Here is a 21,208-nt window from a genome sequence, read left to right as displayed (position 1 = left end):
CTACATTAAAAAAAGAAAAAACAAAAAAAAAAAACACTAAGAATTTTACATGACAAAATTTGGTCTAGGTTAATATGCAACCATCAGCACCCAATATATGAAAAGTGATATTGGCCACGCATGGTAGCTCACGCTTGTAATCCCAGCACTTAGGGAGGCTGAGGCAAGACGGTTGCTTGAGGCCAGGAGTTTGAGACTAGCCTGGGCAACATACTGAGACCCGGGGGTCAACAAAAGATTAAAAAAATTAGCCAGGTGTGGTAGCACATGTCTGTAGTCCCAACTACTCAGGAAACTTAGGGAGGAGGATTGTTTGAGCCCAGGAGTTCAAGGTTACAGTGAGCTATGATTGTGCCACTGCACTCCAGACCAGGTGACAGAGTAAAACCCTGTCTCTAAAACAATAATAATCAAAAAGTTATATTGACCCATAATTTTAAAATTAATAAATGACTATAAAGTATGCTGAGTTCTTTTTGAGAAATGTTTTACCTTAAGATATTGCCTGTTGGACAAAGACGTCACGATCTAACAGTTGTCTCTGAGGACAGCCATGAGGCTGAAGGAGCTACCCTCAAGTGAGCACATTCAGAATAGAGCCATGGTTTATATAATCAGAATATCTGAACAACAGTCTAGCATGAATTGAAAAAAATAAGAGTGTCACTGGTTTTGACACCATGCTAAGATACAAGGTAAGGACTCAATAAATCAGTATTGACTATACTAAAAGGTATAGTCTTATAATAAATCCCAACATATGAAAAAGACTCACCATAGTGTAAGCGTGATGCCACATATATTCAAACTTCTAACAGGATTTCCCTGGAACCTCAATTCAAGTTTTTAAAAAATATTTCTAATTAAATACCTCAAAAATAGTTTTTCTATAAAATGTAATTTTCTGAAAGCTGTAATTTAAGACTAACATAAAAAGATAGTATTTGAGGTTTATATTTTCCACATGTGTACTGATAATGGCAGTAGTCTGGTTTGATGAGAGAGGTCAAGGAGAAGAGGCCCTTTTTACTATGTTTCTGCCACTGCATCTCATAGAGAGGGGCAGTCAGAGGACATCTGAACATCTAACAGCTCTTAAATTGAGAGGTCTAGGGAGTCACTGCTGAGTATTCTCACCCCTGGAAAGACAGTTATGCAGGGACCTAAAAGCATTGCCCCACATATAGACCAGATGAGATCCAAATCTTCCCCATACAGGAGCTGCAATTAACTCCATGTCTATAGCTGCATGTTTTGATTATTTCACTCCATAACAGTTACCTGTTGATTTGGGAAACATTTATTTATCTTTGTATGTATCATAATGCCTAACACAATACTTCGTAATGTAGTAAGCACATAATAATTTTCAAATGTACTGTTTCAAATGTATCTGTTTAATACTCTTTTATGTTTTAATCCTTAGAACCAGAAAGCTAACAAAATGCTATTAGTAGCAATTATATTTCTCTAAAAACAACTTCACTTATGTGAGATAAATTTACATTCTTGTTCTTTCATTTATTCATTCATTCATTCATTCATTCAAATATCTACAGAGTGCCTATGTATCTAGGACTGGAATAGAGACTGACAAATTCTGGATATTACAGAAAGAAAATGAAAACATCCAAGTTAGTTTTCCCAAAGCTAGGATGTTATGGGGGTAGGGAGAGCAGAGTAAATACTATTAAAAAAGAGATAATAAATTCAAGTACATAATCTCAAAGAAAATTAGATTCCTCTTAAAATGGTGATATATGGGAACCTTTATGTCTGATTGATGGCTAAAAATAAGAAAAAAAAGATAAATGTTAAAAGATAAAGCATCAGTAAAGTATTACAGGGTCAGATAGTATTTTCTAAGATGTGTTTAGCCCGAGGGAGGATTTCAAACCTTCAAACTAGGAATAATCTGATAGGCGTATCTACAAAATGATATAACTTATAGAAGATCTGCTAAGCAGTATCCAACTCTTGGCTTTGCGAGATGAAAATTGCCAAAGGACTGTCAAAAATTATGACTTTAATAGTGATAGAGAAGGCAAAATAGAACACACATTTTCTTTATGCTCCAATTTCCAATTTTTTACTTTCATCCCCTATATTACCTCCTGCCTTTCTGTCTCCACAATCCATTCCCACTGCTAGAAAAAAATAAGGGAATCACACAAACAAGGACACTGACAAAACTGAGCTTTTCAACCTCACCTCACTTCTTTCATTTATATACAGGTTCATTCCCTATTATACTAACCACTTGGCTGACACTTTTTTTTCTAACTCTACATAAATATTCACACATACTTGATCCTGTTGTGCTCATCCAAATTTAGCATGATATAAAATTTTCAAATTCATTCATTCTTTTTTTTTTTTTTTTTGAGACAGAGTCTCACTCTGTTGCCCGGGCTAGAGTGCCGTGGCATCAGCCTAGCTCACAGCAACCTCAAACTCCTGGGCTCAAGTAATCCTCCTGCCTCAGCCTCCGGAGTAGCTGGGACTACAGGCATGCGCCACCATGCCCGGCTAATTTTTCTATATATATTTTTATCTGTCCATATAATTTCTTTCTATTTTTTTAGTAGAGACAGGGTCTCGCTCTTGCTCAGGCTGGTCTCGAACTCCTGAGCTCAAACAATTTGCCCGCCTCGGCCTCCCAGAGTGCTAGGATTACAGGCATGAGCCACCGTCCCTGGCCTCAAATTCATTCTTTGTCTAAGGAAACTCAAGTACTCCTTTTATATTTTAAGTTAGAAAAATAACAAAGCATAAAACTCTGCAGTGTCTGATGGTAACATCAATAACTTACTAATACATATAATAAAACTTGCTGCAATTGGGACCCTTTTCCTAAATGAAAAGTTGAAAATTTATAGAAGCTTATCTTCACATTTAATTTGAAAGCAATAAAACTTTAAAAAGTGTTAGGATTTTAGTGGGAAGGATAATTTTCTACTGAAAAATAATAAGTATAACCATTTTAAAAGTAAATGAAAAATAGCAGTGAGCTATACAAGCAGTAAAAAAATGAAATCCAAGCTAAAATGTTATAGAATGATAGTGTGGACAAATACTCATGAGGATACTTTCATTGGAGCATTAAATGGTAAGGCTGCAACTGATTCAGGAAAATGATTAGCAGTCTGAAAAGGACAGAAACTCATATCTCAATTGCAGACTATATGGATTAAAAATTTAAATTATAAATATTTGAAAAATAATTTTAGAATTAATTTTTAATTAATGTATAGCAACAAAAATGGTAATAGCTGTAAAATAAACCATTTATTCAACAAATATTTATAGAGTACAGTCAGCCCTCTGTATCCATGGGTTCGACATCCACAGATTCAACCAAACCACAGATCAAAAAGATCAAAAAACCACCAAGTCAAGTGAATGCCATCCCATGGGGCAATTCAGGGAAAACCAAATGACTTCTTAAACCGTCTCTAGTCGTTGGCAGCAGTATGAAGGATGAATCAGAAGGGGTAAGACTAGAGAAAAGATGACCAATGACAACACAGCTGTCATCGTTAAAGAGGAAATGAAGGCACTGGCTTAGAGACAGGCAGATACTGGAGAAGGAAGTTAAATCCACTGTTCTCAATGGGAAGTAGCATGAAGAAAGAGACAGGAGGAGAACAACTTCAAATAAGAGGGAAGATCAAGTCAAAAAAGAACAGAACAGCTTAAATTTAATGAGAGGTGGCTGTATGGGTAAGTAGGTACTCCTTGTGATCTACAGAATAGAAGCCCTTAACCTAATCAAATTTTCAGGAAAGTGTTTTTCTCTGATGGAGTTATAATTTAAAGAACCTAAATTCAATAATTGCAAATTTAACAAAGTATAAAATGTGTATACCAAGAGTTATAACCAGAAAAGACTTTAGTCCAAGGTGTGGAAATTAAAAGAATACTTAATATTCAGTCGTGATGCTGTTTTTTAGTTTAAAACTTCTAAGTATAACATTTTAAAATATGCATTTCATATAGTTAATAATCAAAGCATGGTTAGTATCTTGGGAAACATTTACCATAACCCTACTGAAAACATTCGAAGATGATAGGTCTGTTAAACATTTCTTTTTTCAAAGATTTTAACCAAGGGCATAGCTGGAAAATGAAATCCATGTTTATTACTAAAAATAAGAAGAATATTAGTCAAAGATATAAAACCCTGCTGCAAATGTAAGTGTAATTTACATACAGGGAATATAGCAGAAGGAACTATATTCAAGTGTTTTGGAGCTTTTTGTGATTTTTCTTTCCCTAGAAAATGTTCAAATACTTTTCTATGTCACATGTTCAGGAAAAAAAATTGAATTAATGGCATATACTGAATATTTTATGAGGAAGTTTCAGAGACACTTACCCAGTATTGATGGAAATGATTTCTATCAGTGGATTCTTCCTAATCTTGGGCAAATCCAATGGTGCTCCCCCCAACCGCTTTCCATTATCCTTTTTCTGACCCAGCAGTCTCACAGAGTGACCTTCAAATCAAGCACATAAGTAGCATGAGTCACACACTTCCCTTTAATTTAATGCTTTCAACAAATGTGTTAATGCTTGCATTTAACTTTTTCTTTTAGTGGATAAAAAAAAACAATCTAGAGAACATGTGATTATTTAAGCCTAAAAAATACTGTCAAAAGGAAAAACAGCTGTGTTCAAGACCTACAGGCAAAAGTGCTTTGCTTACAATATTTGTACTTTAATATTGCACAGATGAGAAAGAGAAACTGAAATATACTCAAAATAATTCTGCAGGCATGAATGCTCACTAGCACAGACCAGACATGTGTGTATAGTAGAAAGGGTTCACCTGAGCACTGGGCCTGCCTGCCTGCATTGCAGAAAAAATTAATTAAAAAAAAAAAAAGCAAAACCAAAGTATCTGCTCAAAGCAAAGCGAACAACAAATCAAAGAAGTAAACAATCAAAAAGCTGAGATAAAATGGCACTTTAGGGCTAGGTTTTTTTTTAAAACAAACAAAACTTTTAAACTTCTTTTTACAAAATGTTCCCAGAGGAAATCAGACCACTTCTAAGAGCTACCGAATTTTGAAATAATTTCAGATAGTACAGAGAATTCCCATACTCTTCAGATTCTCTAATTATTATTTTACCGTACTTGCTTTGTCATTTGCTCTTTATATACAGACATATTATTTTTATAACTTTACTGAGTCATAGTCTATAAAATGTAAGAGTACAATTCAATGCTTCTAAATCAATTTATACAGTTTTGCAATCATCACAATAACCCGGTTTTTGAACATTTCCATCACTCCAAAAAAAATTCCCTCAAGCTAATTGCAGTGCATCTCTATTCCCATACCAAATATAGCACATTTTGTTAATCCACTTGCCAGCTGATAGTCATCTGGATTTTTTGCAATTAATAGCTATTATAATAATGCTTCTATCAACATTCACATACAAGTCTTTGTATACACATACATTCTCATTTCTCTTGGATAGATTCCTAGGAGTAGAATTGCTGGGTCACGTGGTAAATTTGACTTTTTGAGAAATAACTGTTTTCCAAAGTGGTGGTACCATTTTATATTCCTACCAGCAATGTATGAGGTTTTGAGTTTCTTCATATCCTTGCCAATAAATCATAGCTTTTTTTGATAACAGCCATTCTAATGGGTGTGTATTGGTATGTTACTGTGTTCTGAATATGCATTTCCATAATGACTAATGATGTTGAGCACCTTTTCATGTGATTATTAGCAAAGTGTATTTCTTGTTCAGTAAAATGCTGTGATGGTTAATTTTATATTTGAACTTGACAGGGCCATCGGGTGTCCAGACATTTTGACCAAACACTACTCTGGGTGTGTGTGAGATTAACATCTAAATTGGTAGAATGGGTGAAGCAGATTGCCCTCCCAATGTAAATGGGTATCATCCAATCAAATAAAAGCCAAAACAGAACAAAAAAGCTGAGTGAGTTCCTCTTGACTGACTGTAAGAACCAGAAAACTGGTCCATTCCGGCCTTCAGATCCATACTAAAATATTGGCTCTTCTTGGGTTTCAAGGCCACCAGCTTATGGACTAGAGCTCACACCACTGGCTCTCCTGGTTCTCAGGCCTTGGACTCAGACTGGAACTACACATCAGCTCTCCCAGGTCTCCGGCTTGTCCACTGCCGATCTTGGGACTCCTCAGCCTGCCTAACTGTGTGTGCCAATCCTTATAATATAGCTCTTTCTGCATACATGTCAGTCCTGACTAATACAAATGTTTACATGGTATTTGCCAATATTTTAATTAGAGTATGTCTTATTAAAGTTGTAAGAATTCTTTATATATTACTGTTACAGGATCTTTATCAGATATGATTCATAAATATTTTCCCTCAGTCTCTGGATTATATTTTTACTTTCTTGGGGGTGTCTCTTGAAAAGTAAATGTTTTTCAATTTAATAAAGTTCAATTCATCAACTTTTTTCTTTTATGGCTCATGCTTCTGGTGACACATCTAAGAACTCTCCCTATCCCAAGGCCACAAAGATATCTCCTATGTTTTCTTCTAAATGTTTTATTGTTTTAGCTCTTATATTTAAGTCTAGGATGCACTTTATTACTTTTTATATTTAATATACAGTAAGGGCCTAAGTTCATTTTTTTCATACGAATATTCAATTGTCCCAGTACTATTTCTATTCCTTCTTCCTCTTCTGTGCTATTGTTGTGGTGCATATTAACATATATAGTTGTATACAGTAGTCCCCCTTATCTGTGGTTTTGCTTTCCAGTTTCATAAGTCAATAAGTATAATAAGATATTTTGAGAAAAAGAGAGACCATGTTCACATAACTTTTCTTACAGTATGTTGTTACAATTGTTCTATTTTATTACTGTTATTGTTAATCTCATACTGTGCCTAATTTATAAATGAAACTTTATCATAGCTATGTATGTACAGGATAAAACCTAGCATATATAGAGTTGAGTACTACCTAACTATAGTTTGAGGAGGTCTTAGAATGTATCTCCCATGGTTAAGGGGGGGGGCACTGTAAAGCCAAAAATATATTGCTATAATTGTTTTATATATAATTGTATATTTTTTAAATAAAAAAAATGTAAAAATATAGAGAGAATACTTTATATATGCCCATATAAGTGTTATTTCTAGCACTTTCCATTGCTCCTTGGAATTCAAGTTATCACTTAGTACCATTTCCTTTCTGCCTGAAGAACTTTCTTTAGATTTCTTATAAATCCATGCATGTGCACAACCTCCAGTCAACTCTAGGTATATGCAGAGCTTCTCAAGCCTCTTTTGCTGCCTCATCTCCCAGAATTCCCTGTTAAATCCCTGGCTAGTCCACCTGTCCACTGCTTGCACTGAACAGGCCAGCAACTTCAGTCCAGTAGAGCCACATACGTTCCCTGCCATTTGCCATCACAGTCTCCACTGTACCTAAGAGTTCTCCACATCAACTGAGCTGCCTGGTTTTCACAGCCTGCTTTGCCCTAGTTGAACAACCTTGCCCACAAAGTTGAGGACAGAAAATGGGAGCAGCCTCAGCACCAACACCACAGACTCACAGTTCTTACCCAAAGCTCAGTTGTTTTCATGAATACACACATCAGTTTATTGAACATGTTTAGTGGATTTCCAGAGTACTGACATAATTTGTTTTTGACCATTTGTCCAGTTTTATCATTGCTTTGGGGGAGAAGATTTGTTGACCCCTTCATGCAATCATGCCAGAAGCAAATGAAATGCAACGTTTTAAAAGCAATTAAGATAATTTCAAATACATGATTAGTATAGATATAAGATTCTAAGTAATTATATACATGTTTCATCACCCCCTCATTTCAGAAAGACATATTGCTTAAGCATCTCCTGTACAGACAGCATTTCATGATCAGAAGTAATAAAACCATCAGTCATAGCCTTTTTGCACTAATCACTTTAATAAGAAACATTAAGTACTTCATTCATTCTGAAAATTTCTGCACTAACATAGAAACATGCTACAGTCAAGCAAGCATTTGGCATAACAGATTCCACAGATTTTCAAGATAAGTTAAACTCTTCAGTCAAAAGTCCAGTTAATGAAGAGGTGAGCAAGACTGGCAGGATACCATAATAGTTCTCTGAGAGATGCCAAAAGTTCAATAATGACTATGCAAAGGCATGCTATTTTCATACTAGCATGAGACAAATTTCATTATATCCTGCTGAGACTCCAGTAATATGCAGCCTGCACTAATAACATTTGATAAATTATTCATCTTCTCTATCTACATTCAAATAAAGGAACATATCTCTGCCTGATGATATAATGAGTTATTTTCCAATCCAATGATTCATTAAAGAGCAGCAGACCTAACAATATTCTGTGTTTTTCTTAATTGAAAAATATAGTACACTAAAGACAAAGTAGGAAATAACATCAAAGTCATTTGTTATATCTGGCCGAAGATGAAAGGAAGAAAATTCAACCACAGAACAATGATTTCTTTAAAAATAGACGAGTGGAATAAAACTTTTATTTGTGATATACCATCTCTTTTAGAAATCCTCTTTCAAACACAACTGGTGTTTCGAATTAATTCCTTAAATCCATAGAAGACAGAATCAAAACATCCTGTGAATCATTACCTATTTTACATGCAGTTATCAATATTGTTGCCATGTAAACAAACTGAAATTTGGCAGACTAAAGAATAAAACTGAATGAAATGTCTTAAAGAGAGGATGTCTTTGGAAAGAACAGGCAGAGAAACATGCTAAGGCAGTTCAGATGTGAAAGGTAAAAAAGAAATTTTTGGAGCAAATTTGCCCTGAAAATGAACATGCTGCACTTATGATGGGACCATGAAGCAAAGACCACAATTACACACTCACACGTCCCTTCTTTTTTGATCCCTTCTCGCTAGCCACTGATGTCTAGCACTGTGGTAGAAAAAGGACGGTTACTCAATGAGAACTGATTGATTTTGTGACTACTGTGAATCACTCTTTTGGCTGGAGGGAAGGGAAAGAGAGAAAAGAAAGAAACCAGACAAAAGAGTTGAAAAGAAAAAGGGAGTGAGGGTTTTTTTTTTTTCTTTACATCATTTCAATCCCATGTAGTAAGAAATTAAAGGAGGAAGTATTAATAGGAACAGATGGGGAAGAATGATGCACAGTGTGGCCAGATCAACTGATAATGACATGAGACCACTGAGGAGATGGTGATAAAGATGTAAAGTGATTAAAATAGAGATATGCAATTTTAATACAGGGATGCAAAAAGAAGACTGCCATGTATACAGAATGAGACATAATCAAATGTTACTTTTCTGAGATCTTTTATCTTTTCCATTTTAAATGTAAATTCACATTTTATCTCCTCGAAATAATGGTTAAATGTGTCTCCATAGGTTTATTAACCATCTTTATTAAACATCTCTCTAAGTTGTTACTTACAATGTCACATAAAATTCAACCCTGTTAAAACCAAATTCAATTTTAAGCCTTCAGGTTCAGCAGTTATTTATAAATCAGCTACAAACCCCTGATTCCATGCTGGCTTTTACATTTGATCTAATCCACTAAAGAATGTTACCAGTTAAAATTATATTATAAAATTTTGAATCAAAAAGCTTTTTATAAAATTCACTGTTGTATGCACATTTCTGAATTCACAATACTGAAAAACCCATGTAAAGACCAAAGCATTGTACATTATTTGTACAATTAACATACTTATTGAATCAATGTTCAATGTTGCCTATTGATCTTTAAGAGCAAAAATCTTTTCTAAATCCCATAGTGTTGGCTGGGCGCAGTGGCTCACGCCTGTAACCTAACACTCTGAGAGGCCGAGGCGGGTGGATTGCTCGAGGTCAGGAGTTCAAGACCAGCCTCAGCAAGAGCGAGACCCCGTCTCTACGAAAAAAACAAATAGAAAGAAATTATCTGGCCAACTAAAATATATACATAGAAAAAATTAGCCAGGCATGGTGGCACATGCCTGTAGTCCCAGCTACTTGGGAGGCTGAGGCAGGAGGATTGCTTAAGCGCAGGAGTTTGAGGTTGCTGTGAGCTAGGCTGATGTCATGGCACTCACTCTAGCCCGGGCAACAGAGCGAGACTCTGTCTCAAAAAAAAAAAAAAAAAAAAAAAAAAAAAATCCCATAGTGCTAACTGTGTTGAATATTATTAGAGCTGAGGGAAAACATCCCACCCATATATACTAGAAAGCCCATATCAGGAAGCCAATTATACTGGTCATTCACAAATAGAAAAGAACCAACCCCTGGAACATAAGCATGTATATTAACTGGGTGATAGAAATACAACTGCCTATAAAACACATCTATTAAACTAAATTATGCTCCTATACACAAACCAATCTTCCTTCCTTTAATTCTCACAAACTTTAAAGAGGGTGGTACATATTAGCTTTAGAATATCCTTACATATTACAGAAATATCAATGATCTGGCAACTTGGACTCTTACTGTTTATTTTTTTCCCTTTAATTTCTTTTTCTTCTAAAGGCTTTATAAACAGCCAGACGTTTCTTCAATGCTTTATTCAACCCACCTATTTTTAAAGGCCATTCATTGTTTCTTCAATATGTGACCACCCACCTCCACCACCACCAAAGAGGGCTCATGCCAAGTTTCCTTGATCTCTTGCTGACTGCTCTTACTTCACACAAATTCAGTTCTGTTAAGTACACATTGAGAAGACTTGTCTGAAACCTAAGCTCTGGGTCGGCCTGCTGGAAATCTTCCTAGTAAAGCTATCCAACAAATGGTGGGGCAGAGGACAGAAGACTGGCAGAAAGTTCAAGCAAAAAGAAAAACAATGAGTAAATATACTACAGACATCAATTCTCATTTAAGTAAATTTGGTCATATCAATTTGAATATTTAAGAATACAAGATAAAAGTGTTCAATTTAATCTGTTTTTCTATAAAATCTTTGGACTTATCACTTGACATGTCCTCAAGAGTCATTTTTAACTACTCAATTACAAAGAAAACCAAAAGTATAGTCAAAGTTTGCCTCTACTCCATTCAGTATCACTCCTCATATGTAGGCACTTCCCAGGAGAAAAAAAGAATTTTCTGATATTCATACTAAAGTGTGACTTCTTCCTTGAAATATTTTCATATTAAAAGAGGAAAGGAATATAAAACAAGGAAATTGGGTTAAATGGAAGAAGTAGCTTGATTACAAGTCTGGGTTAGAAAACTGTACATGTAAATGCTAGAATTAACTCAAAAACACCACCACATCATTACAAGTTAAGCTCTAAATCTTAGCTACTTAAACAATTTCTTTCAGCAAGTATGAAGAGTTTAAATGTTAATTAGAACAATGATACCTAGGAAAAGATATTAAAATGAGGAAAGAATAAGAATCAACTGTCCAAAAAGACAGAACTCAAAGCATAAATCAGAGTGTAAGTGAAGAGAGCCTATGAAGGTACTGACGTTATCTCAGCACATTTCCGGAGTTTAACAACACATGAAGGATTCAACACGTTACCTGGCAGGAAAGTGGACTGGGGAAGAGACTAAGGTAAGATCATAGTACACAGTTTAAATCTCTGAAAATTTGAGAAATATTTAATATTAAAACTCCTATTACACACAAAAAAATCTATAATATAATATTGTGAAATTTACATATAGACGGGACCTATGGAAAAGAACACAGGAAGATGAAAACATTTGTTGGAATAGAATTTTCTTACATTTTTTTTAATTGCACACTATTGCAAATAGAATAATAAGCTATATTAAACAAAGGATACATATAACAGATACTCCACATTTCTTAAATAGAGACACCTTCTGGGAGCAAATTACAATAAGCATTTAATTTTATGTTTTAACACACTGACTGATACACTAGAAAAAAAATTTTTTCCTTGGGGCCACGGTGTTTTATCATGAAAACAGAACAAAAACTTTGAAAACAAAACGATCCTCTCTAATTTAATGAAAAATTTATTTTTTAGTGTTTTCTGTGCGTGAATTATATGCAACTTGAAAATTAGCTCTTGTGGCTCCCAAGGTGAAGAGATCTGTTAGTTACATGTGCTTCACAAGGTCCCGAGCCCAAAATTACCATGAGTTAAATACAACTCATGTGGCAGTTAATGTGTTAATTACTATATCTTTTGTAAGCAGATACGCTTTTTCTGACAGTGGGAGAAGATATGTGGTGCCAATTTATTTTTTCACAATCTACATCAAGTACACATCAAAACAGTCAAAAGTCAAAGCAGTCCTACATCAGTAATTCAACATTAGTACTGACTCGTAATCGGACTCCTCAGATCATTCACTGTCTTGCTACAATAGACTCTCCTGAATTCTACATTTGTAAAACAGTTCCAAGGCTCTTGTATTTACAAAAACAAAGCCATGAATGCTTCTGTTTCAGTATGTAAAGCATCCACGGCAGCAATAAAGAACACGATCATTTCTCATGCTCAAACCTATATTCCCAAAGTTACGGTACCAAGTGATGAAAGCAGAGATAACCGACCTTACAATAGATGACACTCAAGCTGCTGGAGAATGAGAATAGGAAAATGCAAGACATCAGGGACTTGTAAGCCACGTTTAACTGTTAAAACTGAAGCTCAGATCCTCACTTTTGATTACCAACGAAAAGTTCATGTCTCCTCCCGCTATTATTCAACTCAAGCCACCAAAAAGTGTGACAGAAGAGATGGGAAGCAGAGAAAGCTAGATACTGGTCCCATCCATGTATCTTTAAAAATGCCTGCCTGACCTTACTGCCATTCATTTCGTCTCCAGTCAGGAGCTGAACAGTCTTGTACTATAGGCAATTGAAATGGGAGGAGGCATCTGGAGCTTTAACACACTAACTGCCATGTGAGTTACATATACAAACTTAGAAAATGACGTATGGAAGATTATCTTATCAATATTTAAATATAGCATAAAGCCTCCCAAAATACACCTCTCTCTCCAAAAAGCATACTCCATCCCGAGCCACCACATTGAGTTCTGCCTTAAAGGGACTTAAGATTTTGAGGAAAGCAGACTTATAAATAAATAACTGGAATGAAGTGTCAGAGATGGTCTGATCAATGTTTCTAAGTACAGAAGGACACTATGAGGGAGCGGTCAACTCTCCCAGGGAAAGTCAGGAAAGGCTTCAAGGAGAGGTGATATTACAGTCTGTGAGGCTGAGCAGGTAGGATACAATTTATATACACAATTATATCTATTTCACAGTACATTTTGCTAAAATTCCTGCTTTTGGCTCACCTTCCACTTCTTAAAACCAATCTAGTTAGCCTATCACTAAAAACAGAATTTGCTGAAAAGATTTATTAAAACTTGGCATGAAAGGGCCCTAGAGTGAAAAACCACACCTTCCAAAGTGAAAATGCTTCTAAATATAATTTATGAAGTAGAAATTACGTGGGCTTGAGATTCTTAGTTCTAGACAAAAAGACTAATCAAACATTATTTTAAAATTTAAAGAAATGACAGTGTTGGTTACAAAATGTGAGAAATTGAAAGTTATCTACATTAAAATACTCTGGCTACAGTTGTGATACCTGGCCTAAATATATAACTAGGATTTAGAATATAGGATTTAAAACATATCCTTAAAAAATGTGGAAGAATTTTCTTAACTAACTAACCTATGACAGTAAAAATTGCAAAAAGCATGTTTCACATTAAAACCTTCAAAAATTATTTTAAACACACACTCAAGAGAATTTTCTCTGTAGAATCTCTTCATTAGCTTTTTCTTGCTTAGACTACTTTCTTACCGGTAGCTTACAGTTAATACTTTTACTCCTCATTTTGTAATTTAAGCATCTTTACAGCACAGTAAGACTAAAATATTCTACCCAAAATTTCTTTTAAAAATTAACAAACTCTTGGCCAGGTGCGGTGGCTCACGCCTGTAATCCTAGCACTCTGGGAGGCCGAGGCAAGTGGATTGTTTGAGCTCGGGAGTTCGAGACCAGCCTGAGCAAGAGCGAGACCCTGTTTCTACTAAAAATAGAAAGAAATTATATGGACAGCTAAAAATATATAGAGAAAAATTAGCCGGGCATGGTGGTGCATGCCCGCAAGTCCCAGCTACTCGGGAGGCTGAGGCAGGAGGATCGCTTGAGCCCAGGAGTTTGAGGTTGCTGTGAGCTAGGCTGACGCCACAGCACTCTAGCCCGGGCAACAGAGTGAGACTCTGTCTCAAAAAAAAAAAAAAAAAAAAAAAAAAAAAAAAATTAACAACTCTTTAACTCCTTACAAAAACATTTTTATATTGGCACAAAATAAAATGGCAAAACAGAAAGGAAAGAGTGAAAAAGATCAAAGAGGAAACGAGACACATGAAGGAACGAAACATCTGAGAGAGGATCTAAAGGTAACTAGAAAAAAGTGAGCAGCTATCTTAAAGACCAGGCATGAGAAAAGGAAATAATAAATGGGCCTCACTTTCTCACTCCCCTCCTTTCAATATAAACAGCTACATGGAATAGGACTAGGTTTCAAATTATAGTACACTGCTGGCTGGGCTGCATAATCGGTAATGCCAGGCTTCCTGTGGAGTATAAATGAATTAATGTAAATGAAAAGAGTAAGCTACAAAGAGCTAGACAGAAGTTAATTATAATTGCTACTATAATTAATGCAACTGTACTCCTATCAAGACCTACAGTGCTAATGACGATTCTCAAAGGCAAGGTGGTAAGGAGGTTTTCAAAACTTTTAAACACTAGAAGTTTAAGTAAGACCCATTTCTTTTAAAAAGCTCTGGAGGGCTAGGAAATAGGACAGTAATAACCAAGTTTGTAAACGACTTGTTAAATATATAAATTAAAGTAGATTCAAGGTCACCCCTTTGAAATCACTCACTTGTACTGTGATACACTTTCCTGAATGTGAGGGAAGGGGAAGAAGGCATAGGAAGTGAACCTGGAACTGCACATGGTCCTGGGTAAGGGTAAGCACATGTGCCCAGAAACAAGCACAGTGGAGTATCATGAGTGGTTTTCTACGTGGGGACACCTGAGTGGTATGATCCTCCCTCAGCCGTAACAGTGGATCACAATGGCCATGAATCTAGGTGAGGGGTAGCAGGGCAGAATCTCCAAACCCCAGCTTCCCCAGGTTCTGATCAATCAGCCCGTCATCTCCCCTTTCCGATTAGGGTCCCATTCAGCCACCATCCCTCTCCCAGCAAACACCCTTGAGAATCACTGCTCCAGGTGGTATTTCTTAACTTACACTAAATCTTCACAAACTTTTCCCCTCAGCAACCCAAAGTCATCCACCATGATTAAAACTACCTGCCTCAAATCCTGAAAATAAACATTCCTCTTGGTAGAAATGAAAGTTTCAAAGATGCACAAAATTCTTGAGCAACACTGGGAAGCACACTGCCTATCCCTGCTCAGAAGTGTAATACAACTGAACGGAGTAAAGGCAAAAGAGTCCGGGAACTAGGCTTTACTCAAGACATTCTTCACTAGACAATACAGAGATACACCAAAGAAAAACACAGGGTATGTCTGCCTCAAACAGCTTCAGCTTCATTTTCCAAGTAGGAAGGCATAGGGAAAGAAAAAGTAAAATCTGACATGTAGAGATTGGGATGCTAGAAAAAGGCTAGTCACATTCTAATAATTTTTGCTGGAGATCACTGTCTAAAATGTCAACATCTCATTCTAATGACAGACTCTGATACTCAATTTTATATTTATAGATTCATACACTCCAAGGATTTCAGAGTGGAAAGGACCTTCCGTGTCATAGGATTTCCAACTCAGGAAACTGAGAACCAATGAGATGGCATGGATTGTTAAAGATAACATTGTTACAACTACTTTGTACTCATGATAATTAAAAATTAAAAAATAAAAAAGGTGACATTGTTAGTAGCAGAAACAAGCTTTTCAACATAGCTCTTCAGAGTCTCAATCCAGGACTCTCACCCCCACAGCAGGTGACTTTTCAGTACAGCTTAAAGAAATGGTGCACTTGAATTTTCAGAGTTACAATAAAGGTTAGAAACCATCCTTTATAAGGACATTTCAATTACTATTTCTTTATCACTCAATAAAATGTATACTTTGTTATAAAATGGTAGTACTGAGATAAACTTCTACCTAAAATCCATCCAGAGTTGACACCCTAAACTGGAGGTTCTGCAAATGAGTTTTTCCCCCTCAAACTAAGTAAATGAAATTGATATTTATTCTCTCAGTCTCAGAAGTCATTCCTATCTATCTGCTGCATGCTTTGTAGTGTGTTACAAAATGAACTTTTAAAAGAAAAAATGTGCAAAACATTAGATTAAAAAAAATGTTAAAATCAATTGAACATTCTTACCTTGTGCCAATTAATATCAACATTAGGTTTTCTAAAGAAAGGTTCATTACATCATTAAAGAGAGGTCATACTATAACTGATTAAGTAAATTATTCTAATTGTCAAATGAAATATTTCAAGAAAAAGAGAAAATCAGATTTAAATTTCTCAGCTGTAAAATTATTCTATGTTGCAGTTTTTTTCACATGGCTGTTGATATAATAAATCATTTCCCTGAAAATAAAATCTTTTTTATTTGAAGATGATCACTTTTATGTATATTTTCCTAGCAAAGCTTTAGATATTACATTTCTAACATGACCTGGTTTCCACTTTGTATTTCTACTTTTAGGGAACTCAGCTATAAAGTACTAAAGAATTACCAATACAATTTACTATTGTGTTAAGAACAGTCAAAGCAAAACAGAAAATACCACAATTAACCTACAACTTCACCCTCTATTTGAAAAATGCAGGGGGTGCGATAGCTCACGCTTGTAATCCTAACCTGTGGGAGGCCAAGGCAAGAGGATTGCTTGAGCTCAGGAGTTCGAGACCAGCCTGAGCAACAGCCAGACGCTGTCTCTACCAAAAACAGAAAAATTAGCTGGGTGTGGTGGCTACTCGGGAGGCTGAGGCAAGAGAATTTCTTGAGCCCATGAATTTGAGGTTGCAGTGAGCTATGATGACATCACTGCACTCTACCCAGGGCAACAGAGCAAGACTTTGTCCCCCCCAAAAAAGAAAAAGACAAGAAAAATGCACAATGAAGCTGCCAGTATTTTTATACTCTAAGTTTATAGTCTCAACTATTCTCACTACATTTTACTAGTTAAAAATAGATTCTCTAAATGAAGAATAAAATTTCTCCAGTCACATAATAAAGCACATGTGTGCAGTGTAGAAAAGTGGTGTACCAAATGCCAATTCTCTTAAAAGTTAATTATAACAAACTCATATGAAAAAATTCTTTTTTCAAAGTATATTAAAGTTCTTAAAAATATATACATTAAGTGAACATGTTTTGTATGAAATGCTCAAAATATGATTGATACACTTGGTGTTTTTATGAAATAAAAGTTAATATGATTGTGAAATTAGAACTTTGAGACCCAGAAGTTACCATATCTGAAAATACCTAATACCTGAAATGAAAACAATTGATATACAGACTTAAAAGCAAAGATGTTTAAACATAAACTGGTTCACATTCACAGTTTCCACAAAAGTTTAGACAAGAATAATACATTTTTAAAGAATTAACAACACTTGTAGTCCCACCTTCACGTAATCTGTAAAGATACTCTCATGTTAACAAAAGTTAACATGTCAGCCCAATTTAACAACAGGCAAATCCTTGTTAATATGTATAGAAGGAAAGATGGGGCTACTTTACCAGACAGTTTAGTGAGACTATTAACAGAAAGCTTGCAGCATGGGAAGCCTGTGAGGTTCAAGCCTAAAGGAATTTCATTTCCTTGTTTATAGCAACCAAATCCAGGGAACCATTTATGACAATGTGTTATCTAAAAACTACAATAAGACTATCAACTTAAACTATTTAACACTATGCCCCCTCCAACCCTAAAATGAAGAAATCAAAAGTTAGAGAAATACTCTTCATATAAATAAATTCCATTAATAATAAAAGGTGGCTTCAAATCATTAAAAAATGCATCTGTGAGCAAAAATGGAAATATAAGTGATGAACACACTAAAGCAGTATAATTAAATGTAAGACAAACCAAAAACACACAAAACAATTCAAAAGCCATCATAAAGCAATACAATCTACCTGACGGAAATGTTAAAATATTCATTTGCAATTTAAAAGCTTTAATGGCTGAAAAATATTAGACAAACTTAGTTACTTAACCACTTTCATTTAAAAAAAACAGTAAAAATGATTATTTACAATGTTTAAAGAAGAATTTTTCTAGAGCATCCATTACATATTTTGTAGTAGACAGATAACGCTGCTTCTGGTCAGTATGTGTGTGGCTGGAAACCGGACTAATATAATAATTTGGCTAATAAAGTTATAAGTCACAGAAATACAGACAAGCCATGATATGCTGATTTCTCTAATAGAGAGTCTTTCCCAGCCATTATTTCAAACTAAAGTATAAAATGATGTAAAAAATCAACTACAAGTCCTATGGTAAAACTTTCCTGTTTGGGATCACAAAGAAATTTGCCTGCTCTTGTTGTTAAAAATATTATGATTTGAAAAATGCTACCTAAAAGAGATACAATGAATAAAAAGGAGTTTATTCTAGAAATAACGTATGTAGGCATATAGAAGACAAATAAGTAAAGCTAGAATCTTATTATTAATTTGGGGGAACTAAAGGAGGGGACAGAAAGGAAAGAAGAGAGCAAAGGACATAAACTGCATTAAAGGTGGTAGCAAAACACAATGGTTACCAAATTGTAATCACCTATTCACATGGTGCATAAACTTAAACAGGCTCATTGCCAAAAACTAAATAAATACCAATAATAAATCCCTGGCTCTTTGTGTTACTAAAAGGTGGAAGTTACCACCTATTTACTTACACCAGTAAGACTGGAAAGCATTCCTAACATGTAAGACCAACACACAAACTTTTCTACTATGTCCAGACGATAGTAATTATATCAGAGATTATACATAAGAGAATGCATAAAAGTGCCCTTTCAAAGCCTATATTAAAAATTAACAAAAATTATTATATTGAAAAGCAAATACTGAAGAAACAGGTGTGCTTTTGTCCCAATATTGTCCCAGATGTACCATGCTACATATTCAAGCTAAATCACTTACTCATTAAGTTAGGAAAACATCCTCAAATAAACCTGCATTGGATTCTGTAGGGCGATTACTCAGTCATTAACACTGATAAACCACATTTGATATAGTTCTGCCTTCCAGTCTCGATTTATAAAGAGTTTATGCTCTGAACAAGTATCACATGCAAAGCACAAAACCTGACAAAGCGAAGATTAATAGCAATGTCTTAAATAAGAAAGCTTTTGGTAAGGTACCCTGGGAATTTAGGTCAGTCTAATCCAAGATGGTATCAATTACTCAGAAGTTAGGGGAAACAGAAAATCAATTAAACTTGCAGATTTTACATATTGGGATAGGAAAACCCTGAATTACCACCATTTGAGGCATTTGCTATTAGACTGAATGAAATGCCAGCAAACACATTAATAATAACAGGGAACTCTTCTAACAGTGGTTGAATGGGGAAGAATGATAACTTAACGGTAAAAACTTTTTTCTAATTTCAATAGGAAATATTTATTTGCATTCATTTGTCATAAATTATTCAATTAGACTATCCTTTTACAAAGATGAGATTATTTTTAATGATTTTTTTGCTTGTTTTAGAGGACTTCACATACACTTCGGAAGAAATGCAGATTTCCATTCCTTTCAGATCTTTCGGACATAAAAGTTTTTAATAACCATATAAGCCAAGACTAAAGTATATATGAATATTTTTTTAAAAAAGAAATAAATATGAATCCTTCAGACATTGTATTTCTTCCCTTAGATTCAATTACATATCTTGTTAAATTATCAAAATGATACAGGAAAAGATCCTAAATTCATTATGTGTTATCTCCTAAAGCAAAAACTATAAATGGACAGAATTTTCAGGCCACTATTGAAACAAGGAGGATTCACTTGGAATAACTTAGAATTTGCCATTTTGATGCAACCAAGGCAGATACAAATGAAAACATGCTTTGTATGGTTTTATGTTAATTACAATAGATTTAAATGCTGTCAGTAGCAGTGTACCTTATTTTAAAATATTAAAGTATTTTAAAATATTATTTGGTGTAATATAAGCAGCAATAAGAAGAATGCAAACAGGCTGTGGCAGAGGCTGTATGTCCAAAGCCCCTTCAAGGAAAAGATATGAAGAGAGCCCATGAGTCATCAAACGTGGAAACAAGACAGTTATAGCAAAATTCTCTTGTAAGGCTGTATTCCATCTGGCCCTTCTGGATTGAGCCTTGCTTCTCCACGGCTAACTTCTTATCAGTCAGGGTACCAGCATAGCAGATGGCACACTGCATAACATAAGAGATTTTCACAAAGGAACTATTTACTAAAGTTTGGGCAGGCTTAGGAAAACCAACGGGAGACAATGCAATGCAATACTCTAAGGCAGAGAACAATGTGGCACTGTTTCCAACCCAGAGGCAAAGAAAGAGAATGGTTACAGGAACCTGGAGAAAGAGATGAATAGAGAGGGTTACCAGACAAGCACTTGGCTTTCAGGTAAAGAAAGCAGCCAACCCAAAACAAGCAGGGAGGGAGGGAGAGAAGAGAATGAATATTCCATCTTTCTCTCTTGTCACACCCTCCAACCTCCAATTGGCTGAATCCAACTGGACACACATGGCAAGGATCCTACTGATGCAATCCATACAAGTCAGCCTCCACGGACACAGATCAAGATGGAGAGGAGGTGCCTGTCACAGTACACAATAAATGCTAGTACTTCTGGATTCTCCAAGATGGGACTCAAGTATAGTTTGAAAAAACATTCAAAATTATCATTGCTCTAAATTTTTAATGCTGATATTTCATTTTATTTTGGAATTTCAAAAGATTAAGGTATACTCTCATTCTCATATTCTGTGATAATCTTTAGTATAAATCAAAGATTCAAAAATAATGAATAAAAGCATGTGAAAAGTAGTAGACACAAGCCAGCAGGAAAAGTATAGAGTTAATACTTTCAATTGGGTAGATGCAGTCTATTTGTTTTTTAAAAACACAAACTTCTCATTTATAACAAAACAGCAATTTTAAGTGAGATTTTTCAATTCACTTATTATTTCAAATGTCA

The 21,208-nt window shown here is 35.1% G+C and overlaps 1 protein-coding gene across 3 annotated transcripts in view; it reads right to left on the bottom strand.

Annotated features, from left to right (window-relative positions):
- CDKAL1 (CDK5 regulatory subunit associated protein 1 like 1) overlaps window positions 1-21,208 on the bottom strand; it is a 584,442-nt gene that overhangs the window by 387,880 nt on the left and 175,354 nt on the right. For all 3 annotated transcript variants that reach the window (XM_045551876.1, XM_045551874.1, XM_045551875.1), the window contains one exon: window positions 4,379-4,499. In XM_045551876.1, coding sequence (XP_045407832.1) covers window positions 4,379-4,499 — 121 coding nt within the window. The remainder of the gene's footprint in view (window positions 1-4,378; window positions 4,500-21,208) is intronic.

This window comes from Lemur catta, chromosome 5 (assembly GCF_020740605.2).
Source record: "Lemur catta isolate mLemCat1 chromosome 5, mLemCat1.pri, whole genome shotgun sequence".
Classification (NCBI taxonomy): Eukaryota; Metazoa; Chordata; class Mammalia; order Primates; family Lemuridae; genus Lemur; species Lemur catta.
Note: the sequence above shows the minus strand (reverse complement) of the source record. Positions and strands in the feature narration are given on the sequence as shown.